This window comes from Antrostomus carolinensis, unplaced genomic scaffold (genome assembly GCF_000700745.2).
Source record: "Antrostomus carolinensis isolate BGI_N321 unplaced genomic scaffold, ASM70074v2 scaffold3678, whole genome shotgun sequence".
NCBI lineage: Eukaryota > Metazoa > Chordata > Aves > Caprimulgiformes > Caprimulgidae > Antrostomus > Antrostomus carolinensis.
Genome location: NW_010334835.1, coordinates 10,581 through 33,363, shown reverse-complemented (window position 1 = coordinate 33,363; position 22,783 = coordinate 10,581). Strand labels below are relative to the sequence as shown.

The 22,783-nt window shown below is 40.0% G+C and overlaps 1 protein-coding gene across 1 annotated transcript in view; it reads left to right on the top strand.

Annotated features, from left to right (window-relative positions):
- Positions 1–200: 200 nt before the first annotated feature.
- The window catches only part of LOC104529873 (leucine-rich repeat-containing protein 1-like), a gene marked incomplete at its 3' end in the record, with an annotated part of 25,691 nt that continues 3,108 nt past the window's right edge, over positions 201–22,783 (top strand). The window contains exons 1-9 of the mRNA XM_029086570.1: positions 201–216; positions 456–534; positions 805–841; positions 3,581–3,627; positions 3,739–3,828; positions 16,313–16,369; positions 17,966–18,029; positions 18,786–18,860; positions 20,603–20,747. Coding sequence (XP_028942403.1) covers positions 201–216; positions 456–534; positions 805–841; positions 3,581–3,627; positions 3,739–3,828; positions 16,313–16,369; positions 17,966–18,029; positions 18,786–18,860; positions 20,603–20,747 — 610 coding nt within the window. The remainder of the gene's footprint in view (positions 217–455; positions 535–804; positions 842–3,580; positions 3,628–3,738; positions 3,829–16,312; positions 16,370–17,965; positions 18,030–18,785; positions 18,861–20,602; positions 20,748–22,783) is intronic.

Here is a 22,783-nt window from a genome sequence, read left to right as displayed (position 1 = left end):
CCATGATTGTGTGTTGCAGGTGGAGAGACTTGCACATCCTCTTCTTCCTTCTCTTGTTTTCCCTCTCCATGTACTTTCTCCCAGCACAAATTGTGGGTGTGTATTGATCGAATTACAAGAGATTCAGAATTTACTTGATTCTTTAGGACAGTCCTAGCACACAGAGAGTCTGTTTTTTTGATGGGCAGAGGCTGATAAAGATGAGCCCAAGAACAGGTGAGTAGTCTAGGATCAGGAGGACAAGCATGGAGCAGGAGAGGGGGAAAGGGGATGTGAAAAATATACCACGATAGCCGTGTACTTGGGACTTGAAACAGTCATGCATGTTGAAATGTCTTGAACGATACCAAGATAACTTCTTGCAGTAGCAAGTCACTGAATTTAATGAGGCAATAATTTCAGTGTAGATGTAGTACAGTTGTTGACAACTTTTTTCCTTTTTTTTTCTTCTGCAGATATTCCTGAAATACCAGAAAGCATCTCATTCTGCAGAGCACTACAGGTAGCAGATTTCAGTGGGAATCCACTGACTAGGTAACTTCCACCTTCTTCTTAGTACTTGCCATACCAGAATTACAATTACTGTAACAATTACAATTTTAAATAAGCCTTAAAAGTTGTGATCTAGGATCTCTATGAAATCTTGCCAACAGTGTCTGTCTCTGGCAGGGACTGCAGCAAAAGTTTAGCTTTAAAAAGTGATGTGCATCTTTCTTGGGAGTGGGTGAAATTGTTAGCCAACCAGGAAGAATGTAAATCTGATTGTCTCCTAAGTAATTTTCATTCCTCTTTTTAAGTGCATAGGAAAACCATGCTCATACTGGGGAGAGATAAGGCAATGGTTAGCACGAATGCATTGGCTCAAACCCAGGTGCCTGACTATTTGGAATAGACTTTAGATCAGCTGCTGCAGATAATGGCTTTTACTAATGATTAAAGCTTGGACTAGCATTTCATCACCCTCCCATCAATTGGGACACAGTGACACGCAGTAACATGTGGCAAAAATGCACTGCATATGTTGGTGACTGCTGCTGCTGCTGGTCTGCATTCTGATGAGCTGGGGTTTGGGGATTATGCACACTTGTAGTATAGAAGATGAGTTTTGTTTACATTTCTCTGTTCCATTTGCTGAAAAATTTGGAATTTATCTAGTGAAATGAGGGTGGAGATAGCAAGAAAGAGGTTATCTGCTAGTTAAGGCCTTTGAATACTATTTGGAAAACTGTTTCCTAAGCCAGCCCATGCCACAGAGCTTCTTTTGTGATTCTGAGCAAGTCACATAAGCCAGCTCATTGACCTGCTTTGCTTTGCACTGAGATGGGCTAAGAATACTTGCAGGATTAGCTGGCTGGCTGGGCTGCAGGAGTGCTAACGAACAGGAGAGTGTCAGTAATATCTTAAGCTACTCCAGTGGTTTTGCAAGACAGCTTCTGCCGTGTGTGCAGCTGAGATTCTTCAGAAGTGCACTTTGAATATCACTTATGGTGCGTCCTAAGTTCTCTGGAAAGTCACATTTCTGATCCTTAAAGGGACGCTTGTGATCTTAATCTGTGCGCCTCTGTGGCCCATTTATATAGTGAGGATGATAATACCACAAAAATCCAGTAAAGCAAACTGGGGCTGAACTGATTTAAATGTGCAGGTGGTGACGGTCACTGAACAGTTTTTTTCCCAGGCATCAGTGTGCAGTATGTAAAGCTCAGAGCTGCATCTTAGGGTACTGGAATCAAAATTGTCTGTAGTAGTGTGCTAGTTATGCACCATTTTTTGTGCTGAATAAGGCCTGGGGCCCAAGAAATGTGTTTCCTTAAACAGTAGTTTTGATGCATAACTGTGACTGATTGGAATTAACAAAAGAGTTGAAAGTCTTTTTAATGGGGTTGAAATAGATCTCATAACTCTTTGTTGACAGTGTAAGGGAATTTAAAAAATTCTTGATAAAGTGGCTCCAAAGTGTGTCCTTGTCCTGGAAAACATCACTCCAAGCAGTTTACTGAGTTAGAAAACACAGATACCAGAAGCTGTTTACACATGGTTACCAGGTATTTTCTATGATGAGATCCAGAATTTTAGTTTTACCTATACAACAGCATGTAGGTTTTAGCAGTAATTTGCCCAGGCAGGGTGGGAAAGTCTATTAGTGATTTCCTTTTCTGTATGGTATTCTGGAACTATTTTTAGCCATTGATTCTTGTCCTTATTTCCTCTAAGCTTAAAAGCCAGTCAGAGATCTTCCCAATCAATATCCTACCACTAATACAGTATGTTGCCTCATTGTCAAACTTAATCATTGTTGAACCTGCAGCATTAAAAGTGGCTGGCAGGATATTTTTCCAGCTATTTTCAGATTATTTAATGTTTATATTAATAAAAAGCAGGTGTATTTATTGTAGATTAGACTGGAAGTCCACTATATGCTATAGATAGTATAGAATATAATAATTCCAGTTGGAAGGGGCCTATGACAATCATCTAGTCCAACTACCTGACCATTTCAGGGCTGACCAAAAGATAATCAGACTGTTTAACTTCAGTCTGAAACGTGTTAGAGCCTAAATGGTAATGAATAGTTACAGTGGAGCTCACATTTTGGAGATACGGAGCATGTTCTGTTAATGGGGTCCAGAAAATGACAAACAATGCAGTGTGGAGTTGAGCATATGAAAAGCCCTTTCTGTCCTGTCCTCCCCCCCACCCCCCACCCTTGTAATTTGTCCTTTCCTCATCATCCACAGTTAAATTTGCCTGTAGGTGTGTGTCTCCTTTTGGCTGGTTGCCTGCAGGTCATACCACGTGCCTTGAGCAGGATGATGGGGATACCAGGAACCAAACCAAATGCTGCAGCTTGAGCTTAGTTTGCATGCTCTGGAGGTTGAGCAGAACTTGGATGGCTGGGCCAGAGTCTTCTCCTCCTCTACCTCATTACCCCTTTTACCCCACCATGTCTCATGTGCAACTGCAAACTGAGCTGCTTGGTGCAGTCCGGCAGCCAGCAGGCAGTGAGTGAGTGGTACAGGAATCTGTCCGTGTGAGGGGAGGGGAAGCTAAGCCTTGTAGAAGACCGACCAGGTGATGGACTTAAAGGCTTTGGGAACTTTGGGAGTGTTTTGCATATGGCTGCATTTTATAGTGTGAGATGGGAGGGATTGCATGCTGTCGTGTTGTGAGCCAGTAAATGTGACGTGCTGTAACAGCAGAACATTGTCTTCAGAGTGAACAGAGTGTTTCTTCAAAAAGCAGCAGTTGAACAGCAGCCTAGTAGCTAATACGAAATGGCCATGCTGTAAGCATGGATGTAACCGAAGCCTGAATAAAAATAGTTAGTTTAATTATTTTACCATCTAGGTGACACAGGAAAAGAATAGTAAAAAAGGTTTATTTAATATGTTTGATTTTTAAAAACTTGTTAAAATGCTTAAAATGTTCTCAAGCCCTACAGCTCTCTAAAGTTGCAGATTGGGGATAGGGAGGAGAGCGGCTAGGAGGCAGGGTTATTACCCGTCTTTTGCACGGAACAAACTGTAAAATCTCTAAGCCATGGTTTGTTTGTTTGTTTTTTTCTTACTATGATCCTTAGAATATTCTGAGAGTTATGCTGGAGTCTGGGCATGCCTCTCTGTGTGTGTTTGCTAAATAGACTCTTGTTTTCCACTACGTATTCTCTTTTCCAGTATGTATTATATGAATGTGAATACTTCTGTTGGAAGTCCTTGATTTGAATTAATATCTCCATAGGTTGCCTGAAAGCTTTCCTGAATTACAGAATCTAACGTGTCTTTCAGTAAATGACATCTCTCTGCAAGCACTACCTGAAAACATTGGGAAGTAAGTTTTTTATACTTTATTACTATCTTAATTTATTATTTTTAAGCCTATTACTAGCATAATTGTATGCAATATACCTATAAAGTTATTTACAGGTCTGTGTTTATTTTTTATATTCTTTCCAGTCTCAGGCATCTGAAGTGCTCCCAGGTTTAAGAAAAATCCCTTTGCATTTTCACTTGACATTAACAGGCTAATACAGAATCTGAAGCATGTGTGTGTATGTTTTGACTCTGTTCTCTGGGATTTGGAGTAACTTGGAAATTTAGGTGCAAAATTAAATAGGTGTTTTGTGATGCAGATCTGCCCTTTTGCTTTCCTTCATTGTAGTAGACCATTGATCCATTATTGTGAACGTGTCAGCTTGCAGCCTAGCTCAAAACCATACAATTGTTTGCACAAAACCAGATGGGTAAAAGCTGGCTGTGATCAAGATGGAAATGAGAAGGTTCCTAACTATAGGAGCAGTCTGGTTCTGAAAAAAAATCCAGTGGAAGCTGTAGAGATGAAAACTCACAGAACAGCTCTTAAGGTGAAAATTAATAAGCTTTTAAGATGTGTTTGTTAACTCTGGAAAGTTGAGCAGGGTTGCAAGGACAGACTTCCAAAGTGGAGACACAATGAAAGTAAAGTGAGCATTGTTTATCTGCCTCGTTTCGACTGAAATGAACATCTACACTTGCAGAGGGGCAATCTCTCTCCTTCTAGGGGAGAGAAGGTTATCTCTTCCAATGGAAGGAGAAGAGGTGATTCCATGTCTCCTGACTTGAATATGAGAGAATGGCTGTGCTGGTTCAGATCAAAGGCTCATCTAGCCCAGCATCCTTCTACAGTTGCAGTAAGTAGATGACTAGTGAAGATTAAGAAGAAAAGTGTGTGTTTGATTACTCCTCTTTTCCATCCTCTTACTGTTTTTGCTTCAGAGTATTTCGTGAATTTTGGATTTTGATTTGTCTAATTGGTAGCTTATAATGAATCTCTCTTCCACATACTTGTCTAGTTTCTCCTTGAGCTTATGCAAATGTCATTAGTATTCTCCCCTGGCAAATAGCTACACTGGTCTATTACCCATTGCACTGATTTATTGTTGAGTTTCTTTGAGCCCAGCTCTATCTACCTTGCCTGTGCTCCCTAGTACTGGAAGAGGCAGTGAGCAGCTGATCCCTATGGACTTGATCTGCCATCGATGCGTTTGTAGTTTTCTATCATATCTCCAGGTGCTTTTTTCCAGGCTGAAGAGTTTAACTTGGTATTCCAGCTTCAGGAATAGTCTTCACAGAACTTAGGATATCTGTGCTCAGAAAAGTTATAGTTTGTTACTTTTGCTGAGAAACATACCACTTCAGAGAATTTGAAATTTCTTGCGGCGTCTGTTTTTTATATTTTTTTTTCTCCCCTTCCTTTTTTTTTTTTTTTCCTTTCCCCCAAATCTGCACCTGCCTTTATAGTTACCTTGCCCATATTGTTGTTCTAAGTTGCCATGTACTGAACCACTTCCATCTTTCTTCAGAAAGCTACAGTAACTGAGATGTTAGTCATGAGTATCAGCAGAGGTCTATTAAGCTTAGACATTCCTTCATAAAGTGAAATATATCTAACATGGATTCTAGGGGAAATCAGCATAGTCCTTAATAGTAAAACCCAACTGTTTCGAAACAGAAGAGTCCTCCAGAAGGAATCTTCTTATTAAGAGCTCCTGCAATGTAGTCAAGTTCAGACTGGCATTGTTTTAGCCGCTTCCCATGGGTATGGAAGCGGTCAGCTGGCACCACTCCAGCAGCCACAGAAGTGGAAAATGTCTTTTGAAACCTTCCAGAAGCACTAACAGGTACAGCTAACATGGACCCAGTGACTATGGCAAAGTCTGTCTTAAAAATTGTGTGGGCCAGGGCTTTTGTGACAGTCTTTCTGTAAAAGTACACAAAACTTTTCATGCCGCTTTTCGCAGCACTGGCAGCTGAGAACAGGCTTTTACAGACTTTGTGGTTACTGAAAACCAAGGCCAAAAATTTGGGATCCTGCCTGAATCTGAAAATGAATACAAGAAACGTGACAAGCTGAAACAATTCCCAGAGCATGAGGTGGACTGCTGCTTTGCAGACAGTAGGTAGAGGAAGGTTACTGGCTTCCCTGAGAGGTCACTGGCTGCAGTGGTTCTGGCTTCTTCCTCATCCTGCCTGCCATTTGGTAGTGTGAGTGGTGATAGCCTCTGTTTTGGAGCAAATGACTAGAACCAACTTTACCAGATGTTTGTAGAGATGTCAATATGTGGAGCTGTGCAAGAATAAGCTGTGCCTATTGATCCAGAGCAGTCCAGGGAAATGCTGTGATACTAATTTAGCCCTACGTGAGCTGTTGCGGAACAGAGCAGTGTAATCCATCTTCCCTCAAAGTCTGTATCCGATTCCTGATATTGAAGCTAAAAACCAGGGATCCTCACTTGCTTGTCCTGGTGGTCTTAGTGAGTTCTCCTGGAGGGCTAGACTTCATTCAAGTCTCATAGGCATGCTTTGGTCTGGGGAGTGCTCCCAGGTTAGCTATCTAGAATGAATATTGTATTTTTACAAAAACACTTTAATCTCATTAGTAGAAATTTCTGCTATCAGATTTATGCTGAAATAAGCAGAGACAAATCTGTGGGGCTGTAGTCTTTGGCTCATCAGGTACTCACAACAGGTGGGAATATGGCCGTTGGGGAGTCAATGGTCAGCTTGGGCTAAAGATGCATGATTTCCAACTCAGAAAAATATTAATGTAACACAAAGTAAATTTATGGGGTGTTCACCCAAAATGTAAATGTTCCTGAAGTCTGTTGGGGAATGTCTTGATGGCAGAGAGAAAGGGATCCTGTCTGGTTCTAGTTAGAAATTATTGGGAGGTCTTGTTTGTAGCCAGTTAGAACTGCAACTTGAAGTTCTTATGGGTCACTTACCTCTGAGAGTGAATTTTTATCTTTTTTTTTGCATTAGATCTATAAGTAATATTTTTTTTCTTTTTTTTTAGTCTAGCTGCCAACAAGTGCAGCTCTCCTTTTTTAGTTCACAAAATTTTGGTAATTTATTGCCAGTGATTTGATGGTGCAGCCGACTGCCCTGTGTTTGGTAAAAGCAGTGAAATGTTCTGCGGCTTCTCCAGAGGTTGCCTACTTGTGCTCTTGGTTCCCTTCTCTGTTCTTTTCCTTCTGTACTTGCTGAGACCCAAAAAAAGTGCTAGGAATTAGAAAGAAAGTAATGCTAATTGTGTCTTTCTGTCTGAACAGACCACGTAAGGCTTTTAGAGGTGTTTGGATGTTTGCAAATGCCTTACTCTGTGTTTTGGATAATAATCTGTGGTGTCATTTGATGGAATAGGCTGGGCCTACGTGCCCTCTGTGAGATCTGGCAAATAGTGAGCAAACAAATATATACGAGTGATTTATTCTACTACAGTTGGTCTTGTTTTGGGAAAAACTTGAAGTCTCTGTGCTTGCTGGTGGTCTTATGGCCACTAGAGTATGTGGAAACTTAAGGAAATGTGTCCTAAATTCTTATGGTCTTACACTTTTGTCTGAGAAACTGCTTAATACAACCAGTGAAATCCCTAATTCATCTTCATGTAGTACAGTGATCAGTATGTACTTGGTGTCTCTTCTTTTTAAGCTGTCTACTTAAAATCTTGTGGCACTGCAAATTTACCCTACTGTCTTAAATGGGGAAAGAAACTAAAGTAATTGTTGAATGTTTTCCAAACAGCAATACTTTGAAGATTAGTTAGGAAGTTCTTTGCAATGGTGACAATAGACTTGAATTGTCTTGTGGTCAGCCGTTAGTGGAAGTGATTCTTCCTCATGAGTTCAGATACCCAGTCTGTTTTTCACATGGACTGCTATATAAGATGAATGCCAATGTTCAGCTTCACTGTCCCAGGCCAGTGTCTGAACTTGTTCAAGCCACTGATATGTAGAGTTACTGTTCATAGTTTTAATGTACCGTTAAGAATTCTTCTTCATAGACCTTTTATATTTTTCTTTTCCTTTGTGTTGCCAAAAAGAGTATTTTAAGGGTCCCAGCTGGACGTTTGAAACACATAGGCAAGGCTTCCCTTGAACCTTTTGTCTTTCCTCTTGGTTGTGCATAGCCATGCTTAGTGTATGTCAACTTTTCTTCTTCTGTGTGACCACTTCAATCTGCTTATCCAGTGCTGGTGTATGAACTGACAGTTCCCCTTTGTTAGATGTAGCATTTTTCTTTTAAGCTCGTGTTGTTTTAGGGCATACTAGAAAGATGTGTGACACACTGCTTTAGGACTTGATAACAGACTAGGTGTCTTAATATAACCAGTGCTATTTTTTGTGTTCCTCCATGATCTATGTTCTCTTAACTTGTGGTGTGTTTGCTATCTGGAGTAAAACGGTGAATGCTGATACATATGAGATATTTTAGTTCATAATTAGGTGGGTGCAGTTGGAGCAGAAGTTGTCCTGTTGGCTAGTTGAACCATTTGGAGAAGTAAGTTACACAATTTGAGCTGTGAGTGGAAGTGTCTTTTAGAGTGTTTCTCAGCCTAATGAGAGCAAGTCTAGTTTCCTTGCCTTTTCTGCAGGACTGTGTATGTCTGTAGAGCTGCCCAATGAGCAAGCATATAACCTGTTCCTCCCAGCGTGGGTAGCAGTTAGGAATTTCCACTTGCTTCCAGGATTTTTCTCCAATACTTACTTGTTTGTGTAACACCCAAAATGCAGGACATGACTTTTTCCTGAAATGAAAAAATCAGAGTATTAGTATGTAAGAGTATTTGGGTAAACCAGGGTGTTGGTCTGTAAGGCTTCCTAGGGCATACCTTACAGTAGTATGAATAATCTCATGTCTTTCTGTGCCCAGTACCTTCTGGGTCTGAATGTGTTCATTCTGGAGAGTTGGCTTCAGGGTTAGTTCCCAGCCACCACCACCAGCCCACTGTGATGGTGGCTTTTTACCCACAAAGATTTGGTAACTTAGAGATCCTTACAGTGCTCTCATGGCTTAATGTCTAGAAACAGAAGAGAGATTGTGTCAGCTTTGTATGTTTGGTTATTTATTTGTGGGTTTTAGGTTTGAACAAAGTCCAGGTTCCTTTAGAAAGCCTTTTATGTGCATCTCTGATGTTTAATCTAGAATTGGACTCTCAGATGGGTGCTTCACAAGGAATCGGTCCTAGCCAAAAACCCAGTCCTTTCAGCATGAAATGCGTATTTGAAAAAGACAGTTATCTGTCAAACTCTGTGGGGACAACAAAATTAACAAGTTTATTTTAACAGTGGAAGCAAAGTGCAGAGCTTCACTACTGTGCTTTAAATTATGATTCAAGGTCTGCTGCCCATCAGCACACCAGACACCTAACTCATATCCAGTTTTTAGCTTTTAACATTTTTTTCAAAGTCTTATCTGTGCCTGGAAAAGTTAAAGATTACCTCTGGGTTTTTTTTGGATGGTAAGGTTTAAAGTATGAGATTATTACTGACTGGCAGGTAGAGTGCTTTGGAACTTCCCTGCCTGAACTCTAGCATGGCAAAAAAGGAAAGCTTTTCTCTGCTGTACGCTGTTTTTATTTTCTTCCCCTACTCTATGATGTACAGATAATCTCCTACTCGGACACAACCTCCAAATCCTGAGGATTCAACAAAAGATCGTAATGATGTCATGATTTGTAGTATCCCCATCATTCACAGCCTTTTCATTCACTTTTTTTCAGAGAACTGCATGATCTCTGATGCAAGAAAGTAGAATAGCTTTATTTTAGCTTTAGAAACTTTTAATGTGGGGAGGGGTGAATTTCTTTGGATGGGAAGGATATTCTTCTCATGCCGATGACTGATGAGTCTGGTTTACCCCCAAGCTGCAAGCAGACTGAATGGATCTGTGGACCTTACTACTAAAAGGGAATTACCAGGTAAGCAGAGAAATTTTCCTCTTAATGTCTGCAGGTAGCAGGTAGAATGCTGAAATAGGTGTTTCATTATGACAGTGAACATAATGAAAAGAACAGATCAAATGCTACTGCGCTTAGGAGCCTTGTTTTATGGAAAGATGTGTTATAGGAGTGCTTTTCAAGAGTCATGGAACCACAAATGTCCAGAGATTTTGTGTTAGAAAAACAAAGTCACTGAATGTGGTGGTTTTTTATACATGTGTGTGTTTAATTATAGAGGTTTTGAAGTTTTCAGCAGCTTCTGAACTCAGAATCTTTAATTTTTATCTGAATAGGAGTAGCTGGAGAATAAAAGGTCTTCCAAGGCAAGGATGATGCGCTCAGTGCAGGTGATTGAGAAGATCAGAATGGCATGCTTATTCTGATAATGGATTCCTGGGTCAGTCCTTGACTGTGTTTTTCTTAGTGTGTGCTGGGATGTCTCAAGTGTAGATTACACATCTGGTAGCATCACACAGAATGAAAAATGCTCTGAAAATTGTATGGAACAAAACAATGTAATTATGTTTTAAGGTTTGGCATAATAAATTCTGATTAAAATACAGTCTTACATGATAACAAAAGTGATGGGGAAGCTTATCTTGCAAATATGTAGAAGGAGGACTGTTTGTAGGTGTCTGGCTAGACTGATATAAATAGTATTAAAAGCTCTCACTCTGGCTTATCTGAATTTAGCATGACAGAGTTTGAGTCGGTAGAGCGTTCACTGTTAATCGCAGCTGTTTGCTAAATGGCAAAACTGAATGTTAAGGAACCTGAACGTTTATTTCAGGAACACTGTTTAACAGTGTAATAGTGAATATAGTGCCATCTGGCCTTTAAATAAGAGATGTTGCATCGTGTATGTTACACAGGGAAGAAATATTTGACATACTTAGCAATAGTTTTTTGAAATAAAGTAATTCCATTTTTTATTTAAGTCATTGAAGATTGACGTTGCATGAGTGGAATGGAAGATATTTTGAAAATGAAGTATTGTTGTAATATTGAATTGGCTTAGCCTCCCAACCTGTTTCAGTAATCTTGATAAGCAAATTGGAAAATGTTCAGTTAAAGGATTCAAGTGAACAGGCTGACCCATAATTAGGAATCTCTCTCTTCTTCTTAATGATGCCTTCTGAAGGTTGTGGGGAGTTCAGTGTTCCTGTACATTTTTTGGACCATGCTTGTTGCTGTATGTGAGGGACAGACTGAGTAGAACTGATGTTCTGATGTTTGAGAGGGAATTCTCTCAAAGATGTCTTCTGGAAGAATGATTTTTAATAATACTGCTGAGACATAATAAGAGTTTCATCAAAACTAAATCTAGTCACCTTGCCTTGTAGTTGTTTTTACAGCATCCCTTATATTCTGAGGTAGAACCATAGGATTGACACGTTAAGATAGTTTGCTTTGAAATGTCTTAATTTAAGTAATTAATGCTTCCTGTAATTTCTGGCTCACATAAGAATTTCTGGGGTTCAGTAGCTAAGAATTTGCAAAAATCTTGCAGTGGTGTAGGCATAAGGTCTGTCTCTTTAAATTCTATCAGATTAAGCTTACAGAAATACATTAGTACTCTTCTTTGTCATTCACACTGTAAAACTGATTTCCATATCCAAATGGTAACCAAACAAATAGTCAGGAAACTGGTTAAAGCTGGTATTTGAAGGAAAAAAGAAAAAAAAAAAGCTTTAAGCTTGACCTGGACTTTTTAGAGAAATAATATTCTTGGGAAAAGGTAATTAGCTTCAATTCTGTAGTATTTGTCAGTTACCATATAGTGGATGTGGGTTTCAAGGTTCTTCCATGATAACTTTGTCTAATTATATGCCACCATTAAGCAGTAGTTGGAAGCAAAATAAATATGAGGTGTTGAACCTTTTAAAAAGGAGGGCAGAATGCATACTGGGAGCATATAGACCACGAACTACATGGTTATATGTTGACAGAGCCTTAGGAAATTCAAGAAGCATAATTCTTCCCTATGAGGCTAATATTGCTTTTGTTGCATTGGAAATGTCATCACACCAAAAATCCACATGGAACTGGTTCTTCAGACACTGAGGAAGGATGTGGTGCTGGCAGATACAGTAACTGTGTGTGGGTGAAATAAGGCCGACTCAGGGAAGAACTAAAGTGGTAGTTAACTCTGGAAAGGGCTGTGTGCTACAGAAGTTCTTGAAGCCACTCAAGTTTAAAGCACCTAATTTCATACCATTATACAATGGTTTGGGTTGGAAGGAACCTTCAAAGGTCCAACCCCCCTGCAATGGGCAGAGACATCTTTTCCTTAGATCTGGTCGCTCAAAGCCCCATCCCACCTGACCTTGAACACTTCCAGGGATGGAGTATCTACAACTTCTCTGAGTAACCCGTTTCAGTGTCTCACCATCCTCATTGTAAAAAATGTCTTCCTTATATCTAACCTAAATCTACCCTCTTTCAGTTTAAAACCTTGTTCTGTCACTACAAGCCCTGGTAAAAAGTCTCTATCCATCTTTCTTACAGGCCCCCTTTAAGTACTGAAAGGCTGCAGTAAGGTCTCCCAGAGCCTTCTCTTCTCCAGGCTGAACAACGCCAACTCTCAGCCTTTGGGAACACCATAGGAGAGGTGTTCCATCCCTCTGATCATTTTTGTGGCTCTCCTGGGGACCTAATCCAACAGGTCTGTGTCTTTCTTATGCTGGGGTGTCTGGAGATAGACACAGCACTGCACGTGGGTTCTCACCAGGACAGAGTAGAGGAGCAGAATCACCTCCCTTGACCTGCTTGCCACGCTGCTTCTGATGCAGCCCAAGGATACGGTTGATGTAGGAGTTGGAGTTTGGAGACTCTTTTCAGGTTCTTTCTCCAGTCAATGATTAACAGTCAATGAAAAGAGAGTGAAAGAGGCTTCTTTTGGGAGTGACTTGGAACAGGGGCATATCCCAAAGTTATATGCTGTACCTTCAAATATTTATAGTCTGAGTAAGTGGCATTTTGAGTGCTGGCTAGTGACTGATCAACCCTGTCATGTCCTTGGTAGGGAAAAAAAGCTGCTAAACATCAGGTTCTCAGTGAATCGTCAGAAGCCTTGTGGGATGGGAGTAGTTTAATAGGATACTGTCAAATGAGTGACCAGTCACCTCACTGGTGTGTCCTGGGGAAGGGTCATACAGGTTACTGGTAGTTTTATTTGGGTGGTGGGGATGGGCTATGATATATTTAAATATGGCTAGTTTCATGCATTTTGTATGCTGTTGTCCAAGTACCATAGTTACCTTCGCATCTCTTGGAAGACAGAAAAAACAGTATGTTCTGCACCATGTTTTCTGCACTAAAAAAATGAGTTGCCTAGTTTAAATTCTCTTCCTTCCCAGTCTAGTGTGTCACAATTAATGTTTCAAAGTGTACATGCTGTATGGAGATCTAGGGACAGGCTGTATCAAAGTAAAAGTTGTCTTCAGATGCTGGCCCAGCAAACAGAAATCCTTTGGAACTGGTGGAAATAGCCAGAATGTGGCTCATTTCTGTATGCTTCATCCTTAGATTGTGTTCTGTAGCCATCACTTCTGCTGCATAGAAAATGTATTACCACACCAAATTCAGAATCTGTACTATATTGTCACCTTAGCCTTCCCTTGTTCTGTATAAATATGGGGACCATGCCCGTTCTCCTGTCTTTCCCTTCTTTTTGCGGACTTACAAACGTGGTAAAACCACATTTGGGATTTTACATTCCCCTAACCAGCTGAAACTTCCTGGAAAGGGCGCAGATGGGGCCATGCATTTCTGCAGGTGCTTTAGATCTTCATCTCTTACAACTTTGCTTCTTTGTTTCCCAAATCCTGACTTCTTGTCTTGCATGCTCAGCTGTGTGGTGCTCTGGACATATGGTCAAAATGTGTGACTTTTATTACTCAGCTAAGAGAAGGCTGTTGTCCAGTTTTTATTGATTAGGCACCTTTAGCTTTTATACTAGTCCTTTTATTGTCTATCTTCATTCTCTCCTAGCTTTTTCCACATTCCTTTTTCCACTTTTGTATTTCTAACTTATTTTTTCACGAGAAAATTGCACATGTCTCAATGTGCTTCCCAATACTTTCCTCAGAAGCTTTTGTTGGCCTACCCCAAGGGCTTGGATGCTCCCAGTCCTGTGGCAGAGACTGGTATAAAAATGGGTTATATAGTTTTGTCTGTCGTCACTCTTAAGGCTGGCTTTCTGTTCACTTGAGAAGGGGAATGATGCAGTTGTCTCTGATAGTTGAAGCACTAGGATAACTCATAGATGTAGAATAAAGCATTTATCTTCCAGAAAGCTGTGTCATTAGAGATGGAAATGTAATCCCGTAGGTAGCTGGCTCCTATAAGAAGAGAACCTGGCCTGGTACTGCCATTGGCCACAGTCAGGTCTCCAGAATGCACTGTATGTAGTTGGATGCAAAGGCAGCTGGTGATGGGTATCCACAAGGGCATGACTACCCAGTGACTCCCAGTGACTCCTGTGACTACCCAGTGACTCCTCACAGTACTGCTGGCTTGGGCAGTACAGATGCCTTCCTTGCACCTTCCTGGCAGTTGTGCTGGCCCAGATGTTTAGGGGATTTATTCTGTGTTGGATTAGGTATCTGTGCTACTCTTTTTGTTGGGTTAATTTTAAGCAGGATCAGTTGCCTGAGCTGATTCGCTGGCTTGCCCCAGTTTAATGATATGATGAGGGTGGTTAAGATGGTGGTTCTCAAGTTCTTGTTGTTGAATATGGTTTTGCTGACAAAATTTCTGTTTAACCACAGCCAAAGTGGTGTCTGATATAAGAAGAGAAATTTAGAGATTGCACCATTTTTCTCATCGACACTTCAGTGTGATGGGGAGAGAGATAAGTAGAATGTGGGGTGATCTGTAAACACAAGATTACAAGGCAGGTTGGTGGTGTGCTCATCCTTTTTGTATTCTCTTGATAAAAGTGAATCAGGTGCCTCACCTAATACGAGCTTGAAGAGAAAGTGTGAACTTCAAAGGAATATTTGAATAGGTTTCTAGAAAGCCTGTGAACAAAAACGTAATGGCAGTCTGTGGCTGGTAATGTGAGTAAGAGCAGACCCACGTTCCTCTTGGAGAGAAACATTTCTCTATCACCCTTCCCTTCCCCCCCTCACTGGTTTGGTTTCTGTGAGGATGTCAGATACTGTGTCCCTCCTTGACTTGTGGTTTAGAGAATTAAAATTTCTATGTGAGATGTTTCTCTTGTCTTTGCAACAATGGCTTCCTTATTACCTTGTTTCTGTCAAACGATTTTGAGTGGCAGTAGGTAAGTTATTCTCACTTATCTTTTAATTGAAGTTGTAATAGGCTTCTACTAAAGTATCTTCACCTATATGGTATATTTTAACTGTATTTGTTCTGGAGGAATACAGAACCCATTGGGTAAAATGTGCGTCTTCTAAAAACTGGAGAGGATTGCTGAGACTGTAATCAAAGCTCCTATGAAATTTTGTTCACTGTTTTCTAAGTGTGGTACGAAACAGGTGCTTGAAATAAGGTTGGATTTTTCAGACACCATCCAAAGCCAGTCCATGAAAAATCTTCTTTCCCCTTTAATAACTCATTAGTAATTTATGTTTCTTTCCCTGCTTAAAAACCTGTATTGGAGTCACAATATGAAGGTTTTTCTATAGTTTTATTCCAGTTATCAGCTGTTGTTTTACTGGGGCTAACATGAGCCTGTAATTCAGTATCTTGGTATTGTTTGAAATGAAAACAAATATTTCAATTTTATGTGGTCTGAGTACATGGGCTTTTTTTTTTTTTCTTTCTTAAGGTGTACAAACAAAAATATTTTGGGTTTAGATTTAACATGTGTTTCAAATTTAGTGGAATTCCTTTCTTAATCTACATTTTATTTAAAGCCTAGCACACTGTCCCCCTCCTGGTCCCTGCACACCAGGACAGAACATATTCTCTCGTAGGAAACTACTTATTTGCAGTCGCCGTATCTGATTTTTATTTTTGCCTGGGACGCTGGAGGATTAGAGCAGATTATAGTGTAGGGATAATGTCTGACTCCTTGTGTTCCATTTAGTCATAAATAAACCCCTGAAAAATCTCAATGTTGCTATGGTGATGTTAGTAAAAGCCTGGGATATGAAGTAAGTGAGCCGCTTAGAAGCATAATGTCACTTACAGTAATGAGCACGTCGTCGTCAGAACAGTGATGGGTTTACCTGATGCTCTGTCACTTTGATAGCCCACGCCAGATTCTGAAAGCAATTCATATGAATATGTTTCGTTCAGTAACTTGCAACTACTGACCTTTTAGGAAATGAAAATGTGTGTTTTGTCTGTTTACTTTCCAGCTTTAATGTGTTGAAGTATCAGAGAAACAGGCAAAAAATTCCAGTCTTTGTATGCTGCCTTTCACGTGATGGTCTGGTTGAATTAAAACAACAACAAAATTAGTTCACGGCAATTTTGTTTAAAATTGTGTAAACACACACTTTTCTTCTGAAAGTATGGAAATAAGAAGTAAGATTGCATTAAAATGTGCTTTGTGTTTGTTTGTTTGTGTTTTTTTTTTTAGTCTTTATAACCTGGCTTCACTGGAACTTAGAGAAAATTTGCTGACATATTTACCCGAGTAAGTGATATTTCATGTGTTTGATTATATTAACATAAAGTGTTCTTATCTTGAAATCTGCTAACATATAAAACTGAATGACAGCTAGAAAAAATATTCAGTGCTGATTGACAACTTGTATGAAATAGAGCTTTGTTTTACCAAAACCTAGTTACATCCATTACTTCTAGTTGTACTTGGTTAGTAGCAGGAGCCTGCAGTCTGTGTTGATTAGTTTTGCTCTATAAAAATATTTTGTATAAAATACAGCAGTGCCAAACATTTCACCCTGCACACATTGAACAAGCACATCAGCTGTGGGAGTGGTGGTTTGGGTTGTTCTCGTGCTGAAATTTCGTAACTGTGAAAGTAGGGTAATAGGATCTCAGAGATTTGCACTGTAGACCTTCATAGCATTTAAATAAGCATTTGTGTTCAGGGCTAAGTAACCAAAAGCTTGCAAAACGTGGAGATCAAAGCCCTGGTGACAAACTAGGCCTTCTGATTTCTGAAGTCTGACTCCATCCACTGTGATTTTGGGGCTAAAACAGTTGTCTAGATGCCTCTGTGCTGTCTGTATTGTGGCAGAGGAGTCGGTTAATTTGGTATCCTATTAATTTTGGAGATCCTTTTTGGCTGCCTGGAAGAAGCCTCTTCTTTCTCTAGGGAAGGAGTTTCCTTCCTTCACTACCTGGCTGCTTCTTGCAAGAATTTTGGTGACCTCTATTCTGCTTGTTTAGATAATCTAATAGATACTGTAATCAATTTAACCTATTTTAATCAGAATCTGTTCCCCAGTTGCTTTGGGGTCCTTTTTTTCCTGTCAGTCTACCCAGTACCTTGGTTGTGGCTGTTTATAGCTGTGAGCCACAAGGCACTTTAAATGTCAGTGGTCAGAAGATATGAATTGCTAGCTAGGTTGTGCCATGTGGTGTCAGAATGAGGCTATCACAAATCTTGACAATTTTATTGCTCCTGGAAAATGCTGATTGTCAGTAATGTAGCTGACGAGTCTTGCTGGCTTTTGTGGTACTGTGGCTTTGGGAAGGTAAGCAAGAGCTGTACAACAGACTGCTTTTCAAGTAGGATGGCCCTGTGTGTCTGTTCATGTTCAAAGAACTTTTTTTACACCCTTTTGGGCTTCCTTCTGTTTGCATCCTGAAATCCAACCTGAAATGCTTCAGAAATGGATAGATGGTGTTGAGAAGATAAATCATGGTTTTATTAAGTCTTGAGTCACACTGTTATGTGTGATCACTATGGGGAATTTCTACCCATTGCATAACTGTAAATTCCCCCTAAAAATAAATCTAACCAACTATAGTAAACTATGTGGCATTGTTCACCTTGAAGGAACTGATGGGTAAAATAAAGAATAATGATTTGTTTGCCTATACTAACTTTTAAGTTTCAAGGGCATACAGTTGTACTGACAAACCAAATTATTTTTTCAGTAGACTATTACTGCACATAGTCTATGCCCAGTAAAATAACTGTCTGTCTACAATACATTGTAATTTGAAATATGAGTTTCAGTAAAATGAGCTCATTCAAATACATGGGGTTTCTGTTGGTTTAGTCTGATGTGGTTTTGTTTTGACTTATCTCATCTCACAGATCACTTGCCCAGCTGCAGCGACTAGAAGAACTTGATTTAGGAAACAATGAACTTTATCACTTGGTAAGAAGACATGCCACTGAAAGTGCATGTTCATCTTGTTTTATGCATTATTTAGATTAAATAGGTTGTAGAATGTCCAAAATTGAAGAAAGAAAAATGTGTGGAGGGAGTGTCTTTTTATACATACAGATGAATTTTGGCAGTGAGTTGTTGCTTTCCGTATCTGCTTAGTCTTGTTCAGTAAAATATTACTTTACCCAAAAAACTGCAGCTGATCTCTAGAAAATGAGAGCACTGCACAGGCTTTTTCTACAAAAAGAAGAAGTGGAACGGCACAAACTCTTGTCTGTGCTTGCAGTTACAGTGAACACATGGGCTTCTGGAGGGAACTGGACGGGCTGAGCACAGATGAAAGCTCAGCTCTTTCCAGGGAGTAGGAATCTTTGGGAAAGGGCTGAGGCAAAGTGTTGAGGGTTGCAGTGTCTGACATCGTGGCAGATAGATCTACCAAAAGATATCTGTCATTTCCCTTAAGCTGACTCAATTAAATGTTGCATTTGCAGTAGATTAAGAGCATGCATGTGATTTGTTAGTGCATGTCAGGTAAAGTATGGTAGCTTGTTAAGCTGTAACAATTAATTCATATGATTAAGTTCCCAAATGCTTACGTTCACCCTTGCTGCGTTTAACTGTGGTACCTCTAAATAGTGCCTAGAGTAAGGATTGGTTTCCTTGGACTGTAATTACAGGGTGGCCATTTGGTTTTCACTTGAAGCTCCTATGCTACTTAACATTATTATTTTTTTTATGTTATAGCCAGAAACAATTGGTGCACTTTTCAATCTTAAAGACCTTTGGTTGGATGGAAACCAATTAGCCGAAATACCTCAGGTAAAGATGAGCTCCACTGGTACTGTTTTCAAGATGCTTTTAAAATAAAACCTTGTTTTTCATACCTAAAGGGAAGTGATTTAAAATTGAATAGTTTTCTCAGTTCACTTTGCCTGGGTGGATGTGTAAGGGTTTTCTCTTAGTACGTTCCTCTGCAAGGGATAGTATATGATATCATATGTTGTCAGACGTTTTCTTTTAAACATTTTGACAAAGAAATTGTTTCCTAATAAATACGTTGTTCAATTTATAGGATGACACGTCCTCTATTTACAGTCCTGACCCAATGATCAGGGAGCCACTAGTTGGCTGAGCTAACGCTCACCTTTTGTATCTATCTAAATTGCAGTTTTGACAATTTGGAGGCTGAATCTTTTTTTTTGAAGTCATCTTCTTCCATTCAGATACAGTGTTTGGGAGAAGTACAATAACAGAACTGTTGCCATAAATAAAAACTTTTATTTATGCTGGCAAATCCCCCATCTGTTATCAGTCATAGGATGAGGGGCCTTAGCATTTAAAGCCTGAAGCACTCTAAATTCCCTTTCTTAAGAACTGTGATAACATGTGGCATGGTTTCTTTTAGCTTTTTTTCCTTTGGAGCCAAGTTAAAAACCTATTTTCTCCTGTCCCTCCTGCAGTTTGGTGTTGTATTGATCTCCACTGTAACTTGGAAGTCAGTTTCGGTTTAGTGGGCTGCTTTGACTTTGTTGTTGTTGACTTGGCCTAATAATTTTTTAAGTAGATATAGTTAAACACTAATAATCATTCATAAAAGGTCAAGTATGACTTCAGCAGCTGTTTTTATTGAAGCTGGCCATTATTGTGTATTTTGGCTAATGTCCAAAAGATGAACTTGTAGGATAAAGGGAGTGTGTGTTTAATGAAAGATCCTCTTGAGAGATAAACATTTCCAAAATAAAAGGACTGGTCTTGGGAATTAGGATCAAGGCTGTCATGGTATGAAAATTTCATATATGTAAAAGTAAAGGACACTTCTGCCCCAGCTGTTCTGTTCTCCAAAAGATGATTTGGATGGCTAAAATGAGAACTATTCTAGAGCATATATAGGGGTGTCTGTGTATATGGGGAATGGGAGGGTGCTCTGATGGCTAAAGGGACAAAGGTATTGGTCAGACTTTTAAGCTAATTGGCCAATTACCATTGCAAAAAATTAAGTAATCATTAATAGTTTTAGATGATGGCAGTATAACTGGGCAGGTCAAATACACTCGCTAGAGCAACACTCCCAGTTCGTATTTCTGCGTTTGTTGCAGTTGGGAGATGTGACGATATTAAATCCCTAGATGTCATGGCATTTTGCTGTATCAGCCAAGAGAGACTAATCCTAATTTGCCTAGGGTTAATTGGGAGGGGCAGACTTTAATTTCGTGGAGGCTGATAATCTGTAGTCCTGAAAAAACAACTTTGCAGTCTTTACTTGAGGAAAACTCTGGTTTTGGCTGGTGCTTGCCTGGGTGTGCTCAGCATACCTTGTCTGATTACTGAAGCCAGTCTTAATAGTTAGAATAAGAAACTGGGATTGAGTCATTGGTTGTTTTATCATATGTAAAATGCAATTATTTTGTTTTTCCTGCGTTTAGAGGTCTTACAAAGAACGTCCCATTTAGAGGTCATACAGAGAATTGTTTTTCTTTCTGGAATTTCATTGTGATGGTTCATTTTTCAAATTGCTTTGTTACGTGTTTGGGCATGACTTAATTTTTTATCTTGTGTTTCAGGAAGTAGGAAACCTGAAAAACCTGCTTTGTCTGGATGTTTCTGAAAATAAATTGGAATGCCTTCCTGAAGAAATTAGTGGTCTGAGTTCTTTAACAGACTTGCTTGTTTCTCAGAATTTACTTCAGGTCTTACCTGATGGCATTGGTAAGTACAAGGTGAATGCTATCACACAGAACTGTTTAATCCATTGTAAACTGAAAGTTGTTTTCAAGTCTTTTGAAGTCTTTTTGTGCAAGAGATGAGCTTGTCTCAGCTTTTTTTTTGGTTTGTTTTTTTTTGTGCTTAGTATGAAATGCATAGCTCTATTAATTTTGCATTTTAGTTATCTGCATAATGACTACCTTGTAATCCTTTTTTGGTCTTCACTTGGTACCTACGCAAACAAAATAAAAGTTAGTATATCCTCTCTTTTCCTACTGTGTCCACATCACCGTCATAACTCTTTAACATTGTAAAGTTTTAGCTTGTAACATGCTGTAGGTCACTTGGTAAGACTGACTGACAGTATTACTACAAAAATTACATCCTCTTTAGTGAGGATGTGTAATTATCTTCAGCTGGACGATGCGAGTAATCCTATACTGAACCAGGTGGGAGGCTGCTCCAGCTTCAGGCCATTATTCCTCACTCTTCAGGATCCAAACTACAGCCTTTCTGTATTTGACCCCTTAAAGCAGATTTAATAACCAAGGAATGTTTTCTGAAGCATTACCAGTGCCTTTCTGAAGGTAAATGTTTTCACCTCTGCAGTAGTTGTGACAAGCAGTCAGTGAGGCATTGTTTCTCTGCTACTCATCGGCTGTTTTTCTGGAGAGTTTCATGTTGCAATAGTGTGCCTTCTCCTTGCCAGGATTTTTTTTTTTCTTTCCCCAAAAAAATAAAGATGTAGGGGAAAGAGGACTTGTGAATGTGTTTTAACTGGGAATGTGTAAAAGAATGGACAGACCTTCCCTGTCCCTCTGTATGCCATATGAGCCTAAGAAAAGAGAAATGTTTTTCTAAAAGTTAAACTTGGGCTAGTGGGGTGACTACTGTGGGTCCTGCAGTTGGCTAAGGTATGTTTGGTAGAGAGCAGTAGCAGCCCTCTCTGGTGAACTGAGCTGGCCTGTACAGTTGTTGCACATCAGAAATGCAGCTGTACCTTCTGAAAGGCTACAGCCCTTGCAGCCTGCCAGAGGGGAGCTCATCTATAACACCAGCTGGTAAACAAGAGGATCTTGCTGCTTCTTGAGAATCCTGTTAAATGAAGATCTTTTGCTGGGAAAGGTGATTGCGAAGGACCAGGCCGTTTCAGGCCAGGCCTAGTTTACATGCGCATTTTGTAATATTTTCTGGATGTAATTTTGTTACAGAGGCAAAAAAATATTGCTCCTTTTGTGAATAGAGTAGTACTTGTGTTTGGAAAATTGGGTAGGGCTACAGTACTCATTTCTTTTGTGTAATATTCAAAATTACTCTGCAAAATGGAGAAAATCTGATACTGTGGTTGAAGTGAACCTCACTGGTCTCTGTGGAAGCTACTAGGAGGAGCTCAGCTGACAACTGAATCATTGATTGGACTGGTGGATCTGTAGAGCCCTCGAAGCAGAGCTCTCAGCCATACCAATGGGTCAAGTCAGCTCTGGTCGTGTCTCACCAAGTCTCTAAAGCCCCTAACGGAGGCAGCTCCAGCATCCCTGGGCAGCCTGTGTCAGTGATGCACCACCTCTCAGTGAGGAAGCTTCTCCAGATGTTCAGCTGGGATCTTCCATGCTTCAGTTTGTGGCCATTGCTATTCCACCGCCTGCCCCTGCAGAGAAGAGTTTGGCTCTGTCATCTCTGGAACTGCCCTTCAAGTAGTTGTGGGCTGTTCCTAGATACCTCCTTGACTGCCTCTTGGTGGGAGTCAGCCTCAGCTCACAAGTGCCCTGGTCATCTTGATAGTTTTGTACTGGACTACCATCAGCATCTCATTTGAACTGGGGAGTCAGGGGGCGAAGACAGGACAGGACATGAAACTAGGCACGATTTTACAGGTGTGGCCTCACTGGTGCTCAGTAGATGAGATACAGTAACTTCCATTGAACTGCTGACCATAATTCTCTTAACGTAGTCCAACCACTGTTTATTTCTGGTGAGAGCTCACTGCTAGTTCATGGTCAGTCTGGTGCCCACCATAGTCCCCAGGTCCTTTTCAGCAG